This window comes from Cebidichthys violaceus, unplaced genomic scaffold, assembly GCF_023349555.1.
Source record: "Cebidichthys violaceus isolate CVI_PGR_0920_01 unplaced genomic scaffold, fCebVio1.0.p SCAF_42, whole genome shotgun sequence".
Lineage (NCBI taxonomy): Eukaryota > Metazoa > Chordata > Actinopteri > Perciformes > Stichaeidae > Cebidichthys > Cebidichthys violaceus.
In genome coordinates, this window is record NW_027176617.1 from 1,662,695 (window position 1) to 1,682,634 (window position 19,940).

Consider the following 19,940-nt stretch of genomic DNA (forward strand, 5'->3'; position numbering starts at 1 on the left):
GCTTTCTGGTATTGTTATTATTGTCTTTTGCTGCTTTGTCTGTCAAAGCACTTTGTAAACTCTGTTTTTAAAGGTGCTATATAAATAAAGTTGTTATTATTATTATTAGTATTATTATTACTCATAATACTTATTTCATCAGTCTTTCCAATGAGATGAAGCATGTGGAGTTTTCTGTCCATGACAATAAATGTCCTTGGGTATTTATATTTACACTACGTATGTACATTTTTAATATTACTGGACTATATTATATTTTTGGAACCAGGAAAAGACAATTGTGTTCCTTTATGTACTGTAATGCACTGTATATAGACAGATGACAATATAGTCTCTCTTATCTGTAATCTTATCTTATGTTCTAAAATAAATGAGTATACAAACATTAGAACACCACGTCATTTGTCAACATTTAAAAACATATGACATAAGTCCTAGCCATCAGCTGTTAAATCCTGTTGGGAGCGGCAAAAAAGAAAGACCGATGAAAGAAAATCCACTGTGTTAGTTGAACAGGGACCCTGGTACATAATGGTAAATTACATCATTTCCTGCTCTCAGTTTATTTCACTTCCTGTACTTTGTTTTTTATCTACCAGGGTGAATGAAAGCAATCCAGTGAGATTTTAACTAAGAGAACACAGTTCCACAAATGCTATATAAATTAAACTCTTCCTCTGTTACCTGTTTCTCCACCTTGACAACACGTCCCATCATGCTCAGCTCATCCAGTGGGTCCAGTTCTGGCGGCGTTTTCTCTCCCTTTTCACTGCGTGCTTTCTTATCGGTCTGAACGGCTCCTCGCCCAATTATCTGATCCACCCTTTCACACAAAAGAAAGCAAACAGATTACCATCAATATGATGAGGATTTAGACCGGACAATGTTATTTTTTAAACTGTTATTTATTTATTTATTTTTTGATTTGGCATAAGCTATTTTTTTAGAGCAGTAGTTGTAACATGCGTGAAACATACCGCATCTGCAGGCTCTTGATACGGCCCAGCATATCCAGGTGTCCAGCTGAGTACTGCTCTATGACGTCCTTCACATCATACGGACGCAGCGTCTCCTTAAACTTCCTCTTGGCCACAAGGAACTTTAAGATCCTACACAAACACAGCATACCCACTTTTATCACTCCTTTGAACACCTTTAAAGTGCCTCACACTGCACACCCACATATATGGATGTACAGTAAACCTTTGGAAAAATGCAAGAGCAGGACAAACGATGTGGGAGATCCTAAAAATAACAAGATTAATTACAGTCAGAGTGACCTTATCATTCACCAACAGCCCCATAAAGAGAGCAGAGTCGCCCCCTACTTAACCGTGTGGATGTATTGTGATGATGACACATCTCCCAGAGACAGTTGCTTATCAGTGCTTGCTGTTTCAGCAATTAGCACAAATCCTAATGGGTAACACACACACACACACACCTCTATCGGAGCTTTCCCCTGTTCCTGCTCTTTTGTCAGTATGACAGCCATGTTGGTGCCACTGGTGGACCACAGCTGCTCCTACTCCCAGTGCACACATCACCACCAACATTTCAATGTGGGGGAATCACACCGAGGAATGTTGGCCCAGCACTACTGCACCCGGCAAAAACATATCGCTGACATCCTCTTTTGCCAGAGTATGTCTGGTTGGGCGTCATGCTGTAGGGAGTGGAGGATGTGCAAGAGATAATGGGAAGGGAGCTAAGGAAAGTCTAAGCGTGTGTGTGTGCGTGTGCCCCTGGCTTTCTGTGTTGGGTGGGTCATTCAATTCCCTTCTTATCACTTATGAGATAGGCAGCTCGGAGATGCTTGCTCCGCAGAAGCACCGGAAACACCATGTATGAGAGACAAAACATGCACACTGAAGCTGTCATCTCACCCTGTGAAGGATTGTGCTACAAAACAGCTGGGGGAGATGGAGGAGTGAGGGAGAGTGGAAGGGCCATTTTTTTAAACTAAGAAATCCTATCTCACACAGCCAGAGGACTAAATCCACTATAATACTCCCACTTTCCTTCACAGGAGGAAGAAAAGAAATCACATCAAAGGTCTGAGAAGCAGAAGATCAGGAGCACTCAGCTGTTCTGAGAAAACGTCACACTTACACACACACATATCTGTGTGCACAACCGCACACACGCACAAAAATACATACAAAATAATGCCACAGATGCTTATACCAACACACACTCTGGGTCAAAAGTATGTACACACTAACACAACTACACACACCTGGGCTTAGTGGGAGCAAGTGAAATCTGAACTTGAGAGAGGGGTCAGTTTCTGAAATAACCACTGTAACCTTTGTTGAGGTCTGCAGCGCTTGCACTTACTGCAGCCTCGTACAGCGCACAGTTTTGTGTGGTGACCAGTGCTACAACAAAGAAGGAGAGAAGGTGTGAGGGAAGGAGAAGAGGAGCGAGAGGAGGAGGAGTGGTGGTCTTCGGCTGGTGGCATAGCAGCCGTCAGCACACTCTTCCCCACATGCTGCACTCTGTTTATTGATGACTCCTGCATTTGGGGTATTTTTGCAGGCAGTCTTTTTCTTATTTTGCTGGTAGATGCAGATTTTTTTGCCAGGGTGGGTCTCAGGTGTGGGTAAAAGAAAGGCTGTGAAGGGGGGGGGGCTTGGGGGACTTTTGATTTGGATCCTCCAAGGGTTTCTTTGAAATGCTGACTGTTTTTCTCAGTCAATGAAATAGCTATTATAATACATGGTCTGAGTGTGGGCCCCCTCTCCCCCCAGAAAACTTCCACCTGTGGTGCAACAGGGTCAGTGGCAGTAGTACAGTACAGCTGGCAAGACTCACATATTATACCTTCCTAATGTAAGGAAGTTGAGACGTAACAACACAGCAATGATTGGAGGGACAGGAAGTGTCATCTGTGCCCAAAAATGCTTGCATAGCTAGTGCAAATATTTTTGCAATTCAGCAAAGGTGGATCCCTGATAGTCTCCAATGGCAGGGTTTAATCTGTGCCTTAACAATGACTGTTATGCTGACACCAATCCTAGGTGGGCCAAGAAGGGTGAGCTACTGCAGGGGCAAGTCTGATTCTTCACCAGATACAACTGCCTACCTGCTAAGAGAACAAAATCATTCCTGCAGATAAATATACAACGTAAACATTATTTGAGTTTAAAAATACTACAGCTGATACGATACAAAAACTGATGACGATGACTAAAGATCAAATGGTTATAAATTGTAAGCATGTCCAAACTATTTGTTTAATAAAATAGGAGCTTCATCCAAGACTGCAAACGTGCAGAATTTGTTGTGTTTTGTGCAGTATTGGATTTGTGCGTGAGGAGAGTCACAGTAGAGAGAGCACCGAGAGATATCAGGCCTTGTGTTCCCATCCTCCCCTTCTTCGTCTTCTCTTGCTCCCTCCGTACACAAACAGAACACTGTATGCATTTATTCGGGCAGCCAGGCACTGATAAACCACGTGTGCCTCTCCAAGGTGAAGTCTCAGCACTAAGGCCTGCTGCGAAATTCTCTGTTTCACAAACATCAATCATGAAACTCGCCAAGGCGACTGCATGTGTGTGTGTTACCACAGTGAAGCACCTGCTGTTTACACACCTGCACTATCTATAGGAACTCCCTCTCTTCTATTGTCTGCAGCGCAGAGCAGCTGAGGTCACAGATATCTGCTGAGTCAAGGGCAAACCAGAGGTGAGGTCATATAATACCCTATCAGTGGCATAATGAAATCAAAAGATTATATCAGGCCGTGTATCTACAAAGAAGATTAGTAATAGTTCTAATTTCTTTGAAGTGGGTTGTTTGAGATACTTATTATCAAAACGAATCCCTCTTAGTGTGCTCTCAGCATCCTGCTTGTGAGATTTCTAAAAGATGTATATGGATCTTTCAGTTCCAATATTCTCCCATTTCAAAAATGCCCTTTCTTTCTAAGGTTATAGAAAAAGTTGATTGTTTTTTTTAAAACAGAAATGAACTCTGAGAGATTTCAGTTTGGTTTTGGGTTAAACCACAAAAATGGCTTTGAAGAGAGCATAGATAGAAAGAACGGCTTCAGTTCCCCGTCTGACAGGAAGATATGCTTATTATCTCCACAAGAAGGATGATGCGATCGGTCGTGTGCATGCCTTAGCGAGTGAGTGTGCACCTCTGTGTCTGTCTACAACTGCCTAATATTTTGGGTGGCATGGTATAGCTGCATGCTCAAGGACCTCTTGTGTTTGCGGTGAGTCACAACGAGTGACCCCCATCTGCTACTCTGCGCCCAGAGACACTGCGGGGGGGGAAACAGTTTGCACACTGGACACCAGGATGCCCAACACAGGGTTTATTTCCAGGCACAAACCGATCTTCATTCAAGAGCTTCACAGAGAGCATATGGAGCCACACACACAGCGTAGCGCTACCATGAGAAATGCTATGAGGGAACAGCCCTGACATCAGGGACCCAGAAGATACTCTATGTAATCCGCTCTCATCAAACCTCACTGGAGACCAGCCTGGCCCCAGCACCAGATGTTTGCTAGCAATTGTAGTTTCTGCCACCATCAGTAAAAAAACTCTAAGCTGCTACTCTGGGAGTATGTGCATGCATGTGTGCGTGTGTGTGTGTGTGTGTGTGTGTGTGTGTGTGTGTGTGTGTGTGTGTGTGTGTGTGTGTGTGTAGGTGGAGGCTGCATTCATGATATTGTTGGGATATCTGCACATTTCAGAACAGAAGGTTATGTATTTGTGCATTTTGCACATAATTGAGTAATTACTAATTATTTTAATTGAGGTATAGATTTGCCAACAGACCATTTCTTCACTCACACACTGTCCATGATTGAGTACCTAGTTTATATGTGCAAAGTTTTTGCTTTTCTTCATGACTGTACGCTGAATTAATTTAAAGTGTCTAAGCACACATTGTGTAAGGACATCCATCTCTGACATACTACTGCGACATTACATCAAAGATTGTAGTTGATAAAGAGATGACACAATGACAGCAATCAACATCAGCAATGCTCTTAATCAATTGTTATTACAGCTGTCCTTGTCTAAACTGTACAATATCATTGGTGTCTACACAGTCGTAATGTACTGTGATCCTCCATCTGTATGTATGTGTGTGTGTACTTTACTATCACGCCACATGTCCGGTCTGAATGAGCTGTGCTTGCTGAGTGACAAAGTCACACAAGGGAACTAACCCTGCCTGCAGGAGGGCTCAGTTACCTCTCCTAAGTGGACATTTCTACTCCGTCAGCCGAATCTGCTCACGCCAGCACCTAAATGGAGGTGCCGCATGTTCACCAAATATTGCAGGCAGTCAAATTCCACGAGAAGTGCCCATGTCTGAATACACATGCATGGGTTGTTCATCTGACCAAAGTGACCTTATTCTATCAATAACCAGAGGCTCAGCAGCTCCAGCTTGCACCTTAAGGAGCTTAGTGCGCAAAAATGAAGACACTAGCTTTTACTGCCCAAAAAGTCCTCTGCTAGCGGTTTTCACATGTATATACAATTGAAGCTTTTAATTGTACAATACTCTATTTGGTAGAGTTACAATTGTATTTATCTATATATGTGTTGTAGTTAACTCTAGTTAAACTAGTTTTATTTATGTTTCATGTGTAAAATGTAAAAAGTTGTATCTATTGGATTTTAGACATTGCCATGGCCATACAGTTTTTATTATATCACTTGAACTACTATTTTAATAACAGGCCTCAACTGTTGAGGAAGAAAATGTTTTAATAGTGCCCAAAGGAACTAAGAAATGTGAAAAACATTTTTCCATTGCTTTTAATTGGGTGGGACCATTACAGGGTAGCAGAAGGACCAGTGAACATGGACACCATTATAACAATAACAATTGTAGGATTTCCACTGCAGGTATAACTAATATACTGTTGATGGCAGGACTCACCTGACAGCCCGTATGAGCGTCTTCACTGCTGGGATTACCTCCTCCATGGACACGTCACAATATGGTTTGTCTTCTACACTGTCCTCCCCAACCCCCTCCACTGAGCCAAGACAGAAGGAGAAACATTATCATGCAGGAATGATCCTTGTGAGTGGAACGTGTTTGGATATGTGTGCATTGCCTACCATCAACAGGTGGACGTGGTTTGAGGCGAAGGGAGGTGCGAAAGCGTGTGCGGTCATTAAAGCTCCAGCTCTTCTGGACCTTCCCGGGGCTGGTGGCCTCGGGAACGTTCTCCTGGCTGGGAGAGCTTCGGACACTGGAGCCCGGGGGCAGCGGTGACGCCTTGCTCCTAATGGTTTGGGATGATCGTGAATTGTTCATCCTGATCCGATCCCGAAAGCCCATTTTACTGCTGACAGTGAAGATTATATCGTCAAACATCTGTAGGCGCATTATTCTTTTTGGATCAATTTAGGTTTTTCTCAATGATCACAATGTCCATGCCTTTGACCTTAATGGAAAACTAAGCTGTTAGTTTAGTGGAGCAGCTGAACGGCAGCCTGAGCTTGTTAGAAAAGAGTTAGTTAGTTAAAGTGACATAACAAAACATGGCCTCTGACTTTTACAAAAATCATCAGAGAAACTCCACAAACAGACAAAACAGGGACACAAACAGACATTTACATATTGTCTCAAAGAAGGACAGACTAGCTGACTTATCATGAAGGCAGTTTGACCACAGGGACCACGCAATATTGCTAAAAAACTGATTCTGCCCTGCAGATTTGCTAATTTAATGTGCCTATCATAGCACCTGATTCAGCAAAATCTGATTGAAACCTGATTCAAGACTTGCAGTAGTGCTGGGCCGGCGGAAAATGTTCCAACCACCATCACAATAAAGACATGCTTTCTTAATCCCTTCAACAGAGTGAAAAAGCATCAAAACATCGGCTTCAAAGTGCAGCCGTGCAGAAGGTGTCTCTCATTAAGTACTCTGTACCACTCACAACAACCTAACGCAGGCCGGTATGTGATGTCATCTATTTACAGGAGGAAAGCTATTTGGCACCCATTCTTTCCAACAGATTGACTCCTAACGCGGCTGTTATAGCATGCTCTTGAGAGCACTCCTTCTCTGCAGCCACTTTCATGTTGCACACTGTCACGGATCCATAAGGCAAGTCAAACAACATGCACCACAGAGCAATTCCAGCCCGGTCGTTCACCCCCACATGTTTACGATGATATACTCTTTGTTGTGCGTGTGTGTCCATTTAAATTAAAATTTAAATAGTTATGGGGGGTTAGTGGGAACAGCATTTCATACAAGCAAGCTGAAATGTTTCAAGTAGACTGGAGGAGAAGATAGAGAGAAAGAGCTTTGCATGCTGTTGGGAGAGCAAGCAAATGATTTGGATGCATTCAGGACCATGAACTTCACAGAATCTTTCCAAAACGTTGAAAGAATATCGCATGCAAACAGAAACATTTTAGCACTTAAAAAACCTTTTAAAAATACAGCACACAAACATACTGATTTTATTGAAAGGTTACATGACTAATCTCAAATAGGAAAGCATTCTGAATCATTTAAACCTTCTCTCCAAGAAGGCCCTATAAATGATCCAAACGACTGAATTGAAAACATAAAGCAAGTCAAGAGCAGGGCAATTCTTTGGCTAGATGTAACGTTTGTTGTTAGCTAACTAGGAACAGGTGTTTTTGTCACATTGTCATAAACTATTGAGGACTTCCGTTGTGTTTTCAACACATGGTTTATCCTGACTGTCAAGCCAAACCAAGCAAAATCAGCCCTAGTTTCTCCAGCAGGAAAGTCTTAACTGGAGTAACATCCTAGCAGAAAAGAGGATCACAGCATTTCTTCATAGCGGAGGATTCACTCAAGCATTTGTGGACCAGAGTATAGTGCCTGTTTAAAGTATTTAATGGATAAGTGCAGGATGTCGTTAAAAGTAAAACAACAGTAACAAAACATTTAGCAAGCCGCTGCACCAGTCCACAAATTTTTGAGTGTTTCAGGCGAGGTGTGGAGGATGTGCGTTAAATGAGTAACAGTAGTGTTATCGATTTTTAGCGTGCCCCGTGCACAGGCTTGTTGCCATGGATACCTCTGCTTGCGGCCAGCGTGAATCCGGAAGAGACCCCGTTTTTTAGAAAGGAGTTGACTGAGGAAACACACAAGGCAGAGGGAGAGAGGGTGAGGGGAGGAGAGGAGTGGAAGGAGGGAGGGAGGGGGGAGGGGTGAAGGAGGACGAGAAGTTGTGGGACACAACCTGGGTATGAGGTGAACCCGTGAGGATAAAATGTTGTAAAGCAGAAAACCAGGGAGAGAGGGTGAGGTGGAGGGGTGAAGTGTGAGATCTCAATAATCCAAACAGCCCTTTTCCTTCCTGATCTAGTTCCTTTACCTAAAACTGAAAAATGTACTTCTGAGAGGCAGTTTTGGATTATGGAGACAGAGTCGGTGGGAAGTGAAGAGGTGGGTTTGAAACAGTAGGTGGGGAAGATTCAAGCAAAGGTAGTGGGTAATGTTTCAACGGAGTATATTCATCAAGACAGCCCATTAAACATAATGGTGTGACAGCAGCTCCTCAAATCGAAGACATTTTCTACCAGCTAAACTTTTATTATTCAGGTGCTTCTCTAATCTAATCCATGCACAAGTCCAATACATACAATTGATATAATCAGCCCTTTACTATCTAGGCTTTTGTTTAAGGTCTATACTAAAGATGTTATGAATCAAATGCAGCAAATCCACTCTAACTATGAATACCCTTTAACCCGCAAGCACAGCTCATGACTTGAAGAACAAACCTGCATGGAACTTCTGCCTTCCTGAGAACAGATGAAGGATGGATGGCATGGAAAAGACACAATGGAAATAAAGGGAAAGAAAGGAAGACAGGAAGAGGCAACCAGTGAGTGAACAGCGGGAGGCGGTGGAGAAGAGTTTGAGCTAAGCAGACAAAGATGCAGAGAAGGGGGGGGGCCTGCAACACAGTGGTCTCAAATCAGCATTAGTGAACCATTGTTAGATACACAACTCATCCATGCAGAAAGCTCCAAAAGCAGTCAACGTTGATTCTCTTTGTAAACCCGCTGAATGTGTTCTTCTGTAAGTCCCTGTTGTTACTGTTTTGAGTGTGTTTGGGTGTCTGTGTGTGAGCACGAGTGTAGGCAGACATTCGGCCACCTGTCTGTATGTGCTGTGAGGCTGTAAGAGGTGGAGGGGTGCATACCTGTCCCCTGACAGGTAGGGGAGGCTGTAGGGCCGCAGCCCAGACAGCAGCGTGTGGTAGGAGTTGTGGAGGACCTTCTTGGTGTTACCCTGTCGCTGGAGGTGACTGAACAGTAGTGTCAGTTCTCTGACACCCCCATATGCACAAATAAACAAAACAAAAAAACATGACAAATGAACAAAAAACAACAACATATGGAAAAACTCACAAAAAGGCCAAATCAATGGTCCAAACGCTCAAAAGAAGAGGGATACTTGAGAGGAATATAACATGTGAAGATTTTTTTATTCAAAATATTGAAATGTGAAAGTTTTGACTTGATGAAAAGAGATGTTTCTGTTTGAGTTTCTCATGTTCCCCTCCTTTTAAGCAAATACAAATTAGTGAAATTAATACATGAATGCAAAATATAAGAAACCACTGCGTAGAACAAAAGTAATGAAAATCTAATTGAATAGAGGTGGCAGAAGCATTTAAAGGGCATGGCCCAGAATTAATTAAAAATTATCATTTAGAAATTAGAGGAAATACCATTCCTGTTTACTTAAAGGGGACATATCATGCTCATTTTCAGGTTCAAACTTGTTTTGGGGTGTTTTAATATGTTTACATTTTTGAATGTTCAAAAAACACATTATTATTCTCATGCTGTCCCTTTGTCTGAAACGCTCCGTTAAAGGTAGTCCTCAAGCCGTGGATGGACACACTCAGTTGGGGACAGTATATTCTAATGCGCATGCATGTGACATAAGGAGTCAAATCTTAATAGTTTGTTGAATCATATGTTTGCTGATCTAGGCAGCCCATACAACTGACTGGGTTGTCTTATTTCACAGTTTGTGGGTGGTTGGCACTCCAGATACCCACATGTACAGTTCTGGTCAAAAGTTTACATACACTTGTAAAGAACATAATGTCATGGCTCTCTTGAGTTTCCCCGTTATTTCTAGAACTCTGATTTTTCTCTGATAGAGTGATTGGAACAGATACTTCTTTGTCACAAAAAACATTCATGAAGTTTGGTTCTTTCATGACTTTATTATGGGTTAACAGAAAAAGTGATCAAATCTGCTGGGTCAAAAATATACATACAGCAGTGCTAATATTTGGTTACATGTCCCTTGGCCATTTTCACTTCAATTAGACGCTTTTGGTAGCCATCCACAAGCTTCTGGCAAGCTTCTCGTTGAATCTTTGACCACTCCTCTTGACAGAATTGGTGCAGTTCAGTTAAATTTGATGGCTTTCTGACATGGACTTGTTTCTTCAGCATTGTCCACATGTTCTCAATGGGATTTAAGTCAGGACTTTGGGAAGGCCATTCTAAAACCCTAATTCTAGCCTGATTTAGCCATTCCATTACCACTTTTGATGTGTGTTTGGGGTCATTGTCCTGTTGGAACACCCAACTGCGCCCAAGACCCAACCTTCGGGCTGATGATTTTAGGTTATCTTGAAGAATTTGAAGGTAATCCTCCTTCTTCATTATCCCATTTACTCTCTGTAAAGCACCAGTTCCATTGGCAGCAAAACAGCCCCACAGCATAATACTACCACCACCGTGCTTGACGGTAGGCATGGTGTTCTTGGGGTTAAAGGCCTCACCTTTTCTCCTCCAAACATATTGCTGGGCATTGTGGCCAAACAGCTCGATTTTTGTTTCGTCTGACCACAGAACTTTCCTCCAGAAGGTCTTATCTTTGTCCACGTGATCAGCAGCAAACTTCAGTCGAGCCTTAAGGTGCCGCTTTTGGAGCAAGGGCTTCCTTCTTGCACGGCAGCCTCTCGGTCCATGGAGATGCAAAACACGCTCGACTGTGGACACTGACACCTGTGTTCCAGCAGCTTCTAATTCTTGGCAGATCTGCTTTTTGGTGGTTCTCGGTTGACTCTTCACCCTCCTGACCAATTTTCTCTCAGCAGCAGGTGATAGCTTGCGTTTTCTTCCTGATCGTGGCAGTGACAAAATAGTGCCATGCACTTTATACTTACAAACAATTGTTTGCACTGTTGCTCTTGGGACCTGCAGCTGCTTTGAAATGGCTCCAAGTGACTTTCCTGACTTGTTCAAGTCAATGATTCGCTTTTTCAGATCCATGCTGAGCTCCTTTGACTTTCCCATTGTAGCGTTTGTGGGCGTTTGTATCCAATGAGCCCTATTTAAATGGCCTCAGAGAAGTCACCAGCTGTAGTCACTCATAATCACTCACAAGAAGTTAAGAGGCCATGCTATGAAGCTCATTTCATTGACACAACTTTCTAAGTCACCAAAATTGCTAATTCATGTTGCTGTATGTATATTTTTGACCCAGCAGATTTTGTCACTTTTTCTGTTAACCCATAATAAAGTCATGAAAGAACCAAACTTCATGAATGTTTTTTGTAACAAAGAAGTATCTGTTCCAATCACTCTATCAGAGAAAAATCAGAGTTGTAGAAATAACTGAAAACTCAAGAGAGCCATGACATTATGTTCTTTACAAGTGTATGTAAACTTTTGACCACAACTGTATGTGCACAAGCACTGAAAAAGAAAGTTTTTCATAATATGTCCCCTTTAAACGATCACAGCACAAATCTAACTGAATGGGGTTCTTTATGGACAAAAGGTCACATTTCTGATATTTGTTGTGTGTTTTAATAATATTACAAATGTATGAGCAGGAACAAAAAACACTACTTATTGTACACAATTCCCTGTTATGTGATGCTACTCTGAAATCGCTGTCTGCTTTTATTACAACACGTCAAACAATTGACCAAAGACAACAACTGATATCTGCTGGTTGAATCCACTCAGCTCTGAGCATGTAGACGGATGTGAGGACTCACCTGAACGAAGGCAACATGCTGTCATAGAAGTACCATGTAGCTGTCAGATAGGAGTGTTTGGCATCTGTAGAGTAGAGACGCCATGCAGCCTAAAGAATTACACAAATACACACAAACATCAAGTGAAACTCTGTACTTGTGTGTGACATATTACCATGGTATAAACTACTCACTGTGGCTATTACCTGTATCAGGTTGGCAGCAGGCATCCTCCTCTTCTCAAAGTGCTTCTGTCGATGTTGCTCTTGAACCTTCAAGGCAAAGCCTGACCCCAGAATTCCCTGAGGATCAGAGGTCAAATCAGAGTCAGGACCGTAGCCGGGCTGAGAGGCGCCACTGACAGGGCTGTGAGTAAATATATAGATGTGAACATACAGGGGACTTACAGCAGGCAGGGCAAAGAAGGACACTCCCAGAAGAGCGAAGCCAGCAGCTAGGAGCCGTCCTTGCCAAGTACGAGGGGTCTTGTCACCGTAGCCAATGGTTGTTAGAGTAATCTGGCGGGGTGAAAAAATGTGATTGGTCTGTGGGCATTTTGTATGAAACAACAACAGATTCACACCTGTGCTTTGAATCGTTTTAATTCTACGGGAATAATTCATCACATATTTTGTGAGTGTCTGGGGGTCGTCAATTCTTAAAATCATGTTCCTGTAAATTTGTGTTAGCGGATCTTCTGAAAATGTTCTATAATCCTTCTCCTTGACTGCGACTCCTTGATGATTCTGAAGTTTATACAACAGAAAACAATCATAAGAGGTTTCTTCCCATATTTCCTGTTTGTATTTATTTACTACCACAATCAAATAAAGTAAAAAAAAATGCCTAACCTTAGTTTGTACAAAAGAGGCCTTAACCCAAAATGTGCCAATTCAATGTGGTACTACATACTTTTAATACAGTGTTAAAAATAGAAAGAGTAGGAAGAACTACAAGATATAAAAAATATAAATAGCTATTACTAAACCATGTAAGTGAGAGATATTAAAGAACCACTATAAAAACACCTGAAAGTCCTCATTCATGCTCCTTGGAAATAAACTTTTAAAATAGAAAATCCAAAATGTTTCTCTCTTTTTCCTGGGAAAATTGACATTACCACCCCTTTGGCTGGACTTAATCACCTCTATGCATATAAAAACTAAAGATGAAATGTGGTGCTGCTTTTCATTGAAATGTCTTGCAACAGGTCTTCATTCCTCTTAATGGAGCTCCTATGTTCAGTGATACGTTCTTTAAGGGAACAGGATGTTTAACCTATATATATTTTACCACACGGACAATGAAGTACATCTGGAAAGCTTGACAACAACACTGAACAACATTGTACTGTTGACGCCTGTAATCTCTCCGAGTGGACATCATATACAGTTGTCAAGGACTATAATACAAATGTGATCTACAGTGTTATTGTTTGGTTGTACTATTCCCAGACGACTTATGCATATTATATGCATCTCTATATTTGCATTGTTTGTCGACCTCGCTTTTTGTTAATAAGACAATTTTGATGACCTTCAGCCTCAAGGATCCTGTGTGTATTATGCGGTACTCACAGTCCCCCACCAGAGGGAGTCTGCATATGTGTTGAAGTCTGAATTGATGTCTTTCTCTGCCAGGTACACGAGAAAGGAGGCAAAGATCAGGACCAGGAAACCTATGTACCAGGCGGTAATCAACTCCTGAGAGAGACACACAGAGAAGGAATCAATCATCTGTCAGCAGCAACAGCATGTTTACCATCATAATCCCTGCTGTCATTACCGTGTCACTATCATCATTATTGGCTAAATTCCCCGTCATCATCGCATTTGGAATCTACTTTTGACTTGGCTGCATAGTTCTGCTTAGACCGCTGATGCATCAATTCATCATCATCACCACTGTCGCTCTAACTGAATTCTGCAGCTGACCGGAGGGTGTCAGGTGTTTAGGTCAGCAAAAAAACCAACAACTAATTGCCTAAAATGAGCAGCTAAAGGAGAGTTTGGTGTTAGAGGGCAGTGAGAGTAATCAAGTTACAGCTGGTCATCAGCAGACGCACCACATATTCCTCAACACTGAGAGTTATTTATCCCATTAGTAACCATCATGACCATCATCCTCAGCCTTTTAATAACACTCTCCTTCCTGCTCTTATAATAATCCATAAAGCTGTACAGCATGCGGCTACCATGAAAAATCATACTTTATTTATATGTTTACTAACCAGTGTCTTTAAATGTAGGTCAGTAACATAAACCTCAGAAAGTGTGTCTTTGTAGTAGAGCATGTGTAAAAGGAGGACTATATTTAGCAGGCTGTCATTCCCACCTTGCTGTGAGCGTAAACCACTGAGCCCAGTAGTTTCCAGGTGCCTCCCCGACGGTCCATACGAACCATACGCAAGATCTGCAGGAAGCGCATGCTGCGCAGTGCTGACGTGGCGAAGATGTTGCCCTGCGTCCCAGCTGCTATCACTGCCAACGATGCCACAAATACTATGAAGTCTGTGAAAATGTTCAGAAAGGAAACACAAGAGTGATAAGGTGAAGACAAAACTTTCTAAAGAACACACACACAGAACTTTGACGTGGGTTTGTGTACTGCCCACACACACACACACACACACACACACACACACACACACAACCGACCTATGACACAGAAGGGCTTCCTGGCAAATCTCAGCCGTCCCTGCCATCCACGGTATCTGCAGCAACAGCCAGCTGCCCAGATCCTGATGAAGTACTCCAACCCAAACACCACGATCATCACAAACTCCTACAAACCACACACACAAAAACACACACACGCACACACAGGTCAGTGACATGCAGCTGTCAAGTGAGCGTAGAGTTTGACAGATCACCCAAACAAATGTTCCTCCACTTACCCATGAACCTTTTTTTGGATGTATGTCTCAGTTGTTTAGCATGTGTATCAATTTCTCAACAGAAAAGTGTCCCCTTAAACAATACATTCAAGTTATTAATTATATTCAAAGCATCATATTGGTGTTTATGAAGCAAACATTTATGTGAATATGGCAGAATAAAAAGTTAAAAGGTAAATTTTTACGTGATGTTCACGTGCTATGCTCTATTTATCAAACCTTTGTCATAACATCATTTGACCTGGCTGGTAAAATAAAGGTTAAAATGTTACAAAGCACGTAATTTATGCTATTTGATAAAAGACTCCCAGCCAATTAACACACCTCTCTGTTAGTATTTGTCAATATCTCCTTGTCTTTCTTACTTTCAGGTTTCTCCACTGTGCGGGCAGTTTACGGTGCACTGAACCAATCTGTCATTAGGGCCAATGTTCGTGTAAGTAAAGTCCACTAATGGGGGGGGGGGGGGGGGGGGGGTCAGGTTAAGAAGGAGGAAGCGAGTGTCCATTATCTTTCATGAAAGTAACTGGAGCACGGAGTAAGAGGGGGATTTATGGGATAGCTATTAAGATTAGTGTGTGTGTGTCTGTGATTTCCTGCGCAGTCAACAACACCTGAATCCTCCCACCTGCTTACATGGCTGTCTGTGCCTCCACTGGCAAACAAAGCAACACGTACGCAAGCACATATGAATGCACTGCAGGAAGTGAGGTGGCGTGTATAAAAGGAAGGTGTATGGATGCTGAAGTCGTGTGCGTGCGAAAAGGTCGTACCAGGATGAAGAGGCCTTGGTTGGCAAACTTCTGGTGGTCGGGGATGGTGGAGAACACAGATAACACCAAGCAGCTGAACACCAGCAGAAAACTGAAACACAGAGTCACACACTGGTCAGAAAACACATTTCAAAACACACACATGATAAATAACAATCCTGGGTTTATTAAATCCCTGCAGGGGAAAAACAAATGGACTAAATAAAACTCCTTAAAATATGCTTTGTTCACTCTGAGTGATTAACCAACAGAGAAAAACAAAATTGCAGATAAGCAGGAAAAGATTTGTTGATCCGTTACTTAATACAAGCACAGCACACTAGTCAAATATGGTCAGTCCACGAGAATCAGAACAACGTAACCAAGTTTGGTTGTTTTATGTGACTGAATATCAAATTATCTTGTTTTTGCTGGATACACATGACTGGATGAAAGGCAGCATCTATAGTTGTACTGAAGCAATTTACTTTTGAAAGTGTTAAGCAGGATGTCTGTTAAAATGAACAATAGCAATATGGAGATGACCAGTACTTCTTTCCCAGGAAGACTGGGACCCTGCAGCTCTGCTGGGCCAAAAATGACTGTCCCACATACGTAATGGCCACTTCAGTTAGAGAACTACTCCAGAATAAAACACAACATCAATTCTGGTAAAATGTGTCTTATGTTGGAGGTACTTTCATGTTAGTACAAACACTTTGTCTCTTTCAAGACACAGGAGAAGAGGGAAGTCTCGACTAGACAATCTTCATCATTAGCTCGGGTTCAAAACAACGTACATTACAATACTTTTGTTTCAGTTAAGGAACACACTTGTCAACATCTCTTTAAATTGCCAAAACTATTATCACATACCTTTCTAGTTCATAGTGCAATTCTCACGTACAGCTATTACATCCATGATGTGAAAGATGCGCAGGTTCCCTTGTGGTCAAATCTTTTTAGGAACAGGTTACAGACCTACCTCAAATAAACTAAGGATGATGCATTAAGTATAACTTCAAAGTTAAAACATTTACGTTGGAAATAGTGAGCTGCTGAAAAGAAAAATGTTGGCACTTATGTGGCAACCGCCACACTCTGTCCCACTTAAACAGTGGAAAAAGTTATTGTGAGATGTTTCAGACAAGCTGTTGACAGCGAGATTAAGAGGTACCAGACAGCAGAGAGGTTTCTGCAGGAGGAATTTGATTTCAAACAGTTAGGATGTAAAGCCCACATTGTATTTTTTCTGTCAACAAAGATATCATTTGTGTTATTTTCTGTTAGTTTTTAGAACTTGTTCTTTTATTTATGGTGTTATTATTGTTCTGTGTTATTTATCTCATCAACTTTTGTGAGAATCATGTGCAATGATGGCTGGTAGTTTGTAGGAAGTGAGAAGGAGGGGTTGACCTTAAAGAAAAGATCACTGAGGGTAGCCTGGAGAACAATAATGGGGCTAATTGGTGTGAAAAAAAACAACAACTTAATATTACTGTAAGTGACACGGCAACATTATTTAATCAGGTGGTCTCATTAAGATCAAGAGATACCTGAAAACAACCAGCATTAAAAAATAGAAAAACAAAAATAGAAAAACAGATAATAAATATCAAAGTATGTATGTGCTTCCTGTGGTAATAATGCAGTAGCAGGTAGATATCGTTCTGTATTTCCTATATTTTGTATAATGGCATTACCTTATAGTTGCATCTACAAAACCTTTTCTTTTGTTACTAAAAACACGGTTACAAAACGAGAGGACTTCCGTTCGCTTTCGTTGAGATTAGCTGTCAGAACACTAACATATTGTATACTGTAGTGTTGGTCATCCCAACAATGTTTGACAAGGACCGAAGCAGCTTAACAACATATCTGTGACCAGAGTACTGTGGTATGACAACATGTTGGCTAAAAAGAACAAGAGCTGAGAGAGGGAAGGGAGTCGCACACAAACACACAGCAGCACTTCCCGCCTTCTGTACCGTGTGAATAGCTAAGAGCAAGGCAGGATTAGCAGGTGGCAGCTGCTGGTCCAGCTGGTCTAGATGTCAGAGCCCAAAGTTAGAGAACACTTGTTGGACGCTAAACCAATTCTCATGGTCTCGCACAATGGTGCCCTTTCTCTGCGATTAGTAAAGCGATCGACTTACCATTACTTGTTTGTTCCCACCCTAATACGACCCACAGAAGCGTTTCCTAAATATGCTTCTCCACCAGTGGCAGGAGCACATGTAAATGTCTCATTTACATGTGCTCAAGTTTTAAACATGTGGCTAACGTTGGGAAACTTTGATTTGGTTAGGTTTAAGGGAAAAAAATGGTTGGTTATATTTTGGAAAAGATCGTGGTTTGGGTTAAAAGTGTATGAATATAATCCCAGAAGTTATCTCAGGGTGTGTCTCTTGCAGTAGTGAGTGTGTCGTCTAGTGGAGTTGGTGTGTTGTGAAGTAAAGTGTGTGTCTTGTAGAAAGGTTGGTGTGTCATGTTTTGAAGTTGGACCAAATGTCAACGTTGAGTTATTTTAACCTACACACCTAAGTTAACTTACGTCACATGCTTAACTTTTATCAGGTACTTAACTAACATCACGTAGGTTAACGTATGTACTTAACCAAACTGTGACTGTTCGAGGGCGTATCATGTAGGTGTGTCTTGTAGCACTATGCAGCCGCATATAGACCTACTTTCCTCAAACTCGATCTCCTTCTTTGGTGGACTTTGTCGCTCTTTGTACTAATACTAAATCACCTGACTCCCTCCTTTGCTCCTGTCATAATTGCTACAGCCACTAGAAGTCATCGGCAAACAATAAACGTAAATATGGGTCGTAATAAGGTGCTTGTACAAACAAAGTATGGGCTTGTTTTTTGGGGGGAGGACAGTCTTGATCAGCAAGGGCTAATGTGTGTGAAATAAAATGTATTTTAAGCACTTGCATTAAAAAAGCTGCTTTAAAAATGTGTGTGAAACAAACAAATACTGGACTGTATGTAATCTATAAAATTCCCAGACAAATTCCCATAGACGAAATCTAAAAGTGACATAAAAACCAGAAGGGAAACTTGCAACTCACAAACAAAATAATACATCCATCAGCAATCATTTAGAAGACGAGAAAACAAAAAGAAAGCTTACTTCCTCTCAGACTAAAGCCGTGAGGGTCTAAAACTGGGTTCTCAAACGTTTTCGAGACACCCCTAAATTGATGCACATTAGGTCACGGACCCCCATTTGATAAGATTTCTCTTCAGGGACCTTCATCTGAAAAGATTTTGGTTGTTAGATATGATTAAGACCAGAATTGTGTTTGTCAACAGTTGAGGAGAAAACCGAGGAGAAAGTGAAACCTTTGATCAGAATAGTCACTCTTCTTCTAGAGTGAATTAAAAAAACAGTGAAAATGAGCTACTCCCCATTTTCCAGATACAGTCAGTCTTAAAAGCCTGCATTTTGATTGTTTCATCTTAACAGCATCCAAAAACAGTGTTTGGTCATCACAGTCAGGAGTGAGGAGTCAGTGAATGAGCAACCACAGTTTCCAGATGGCAAGACACAAATAAAAAGAGAAAGTAGATCTTAGACAGCTAGAAAGACACCTTACACCAAGCGTGAATAAACAGACACCCCCAAATTACTACTGTATATTTCTCAGCCCAGGGATGCATGCCCGGAGGAGGCTTTGTGTTTCAGCCACAGCGGAGTTAGTTTGTAAAAAAACTCTCTGCAACAAAATGCATTTTGGTCGTTCATCAACTGAGTAATGTGCTGACTAAACTGTCTGTCTTTTTCCTCTCAATTAACTTAAAGCGCTGTGTGGATTTCCATAAGGAGGTGATTAGTTGGGGCAGCATCTCAGGTGGTTTCTTTCACTTGTGCTTTATGACAGGAAACAAGTCACAGGACAGATAGCCGGATCGACAGCTTGGCTTTTACAAAATGCAGACACAACATTCCCGTAGAAATAAGTTATGAAAGCAACTCTACATTTTCCCGCTTACTTACAGTAACTCACCGCAATGAGTTACTGCCAGTACGGGTCATAATATCTGTTTATGCAGCCAGTTTGCATAATCACAATGTAGAAATCTGCTGGGTGTCGTTTAACCAACCCCTCAAACCTCATCTCATTCAGACCACAAGCCACAGGCAGGCCTCAAATCTCTGCCAAACTCACATGTGGCTGCAAAATACCACTATTTATGTTGAAGTCCTCCAACCAAGTACATGTCAGTGTCCGGTGTCGTTTAAAGTGACACTGAGAGTATATCAAAGATGACTGATGATTATTG

General features: G+C 41.7%; 1 protein-coding gene across 1 annotated transcript in view; it reads right to left on the bottom strand.

Moving 5' to 3' along the window:
- The window catches only part of LOC137886187 (potassium voltage-gated channel subfamily KQT member 4), a 44,144-nt gene that overhangs the window by 1,274 nt on the left and 22,930 nt on the right, over positions 1 to 19,940 (bottom strand). The window contains exons 2-14 of the mRNA XM_068728512.1: positions 15,667 to 15,757; positions 14,655 to 14,781; positions 14,332 to 14,507; positions 13,575 to 13,700; positions 12,405 to 12,515; positions 12,204 to 12,299; positions 12,019 to 12,107; positions 9,187 to 9,312; positions 8,053 to 8,109; positions 6,103 to 6,332; positions 5,918 to 6,017; positions 978 to 1,109; positions 685 to 823 (exon numbers count right to left, since the gene is read on the bottom strand). Coding sequence (XP_068584613.1) covers positions 685 to 823; positions 978 to 1,109; positions 5,918 to 6,017; positions 6,103 to 6,332; positions 8,053 to 8,109; positions 9,187 to 9,312; positions 12,019 to 12,107; positions 12,204 to 12,299; positions 12,405 to 12,515; positions 13,575 to 13,700; positions 14,332 to 14,507; positions 14,655 to 14,781; positions 15,667 to 15,757 — 1,600 coding nt within the window. The remainder of the gene's footprint in view (positions 1 to 684; positions 824 to 977; positions 1,110 to 5,917; positions 6,018 to 6,102; positions 6,333 to 8,052; positions 8,110 to 9,186; positions 9,313 to 12,018; positions 12,108 to 12,203; positions 12,300 to 12,404; positions 12,516 to 13,574; positions 13,701 to 14,331; positions 14,508 to 14,654; positions 14,782 to 15,666; positions 15,758 to 19,940) is intronic.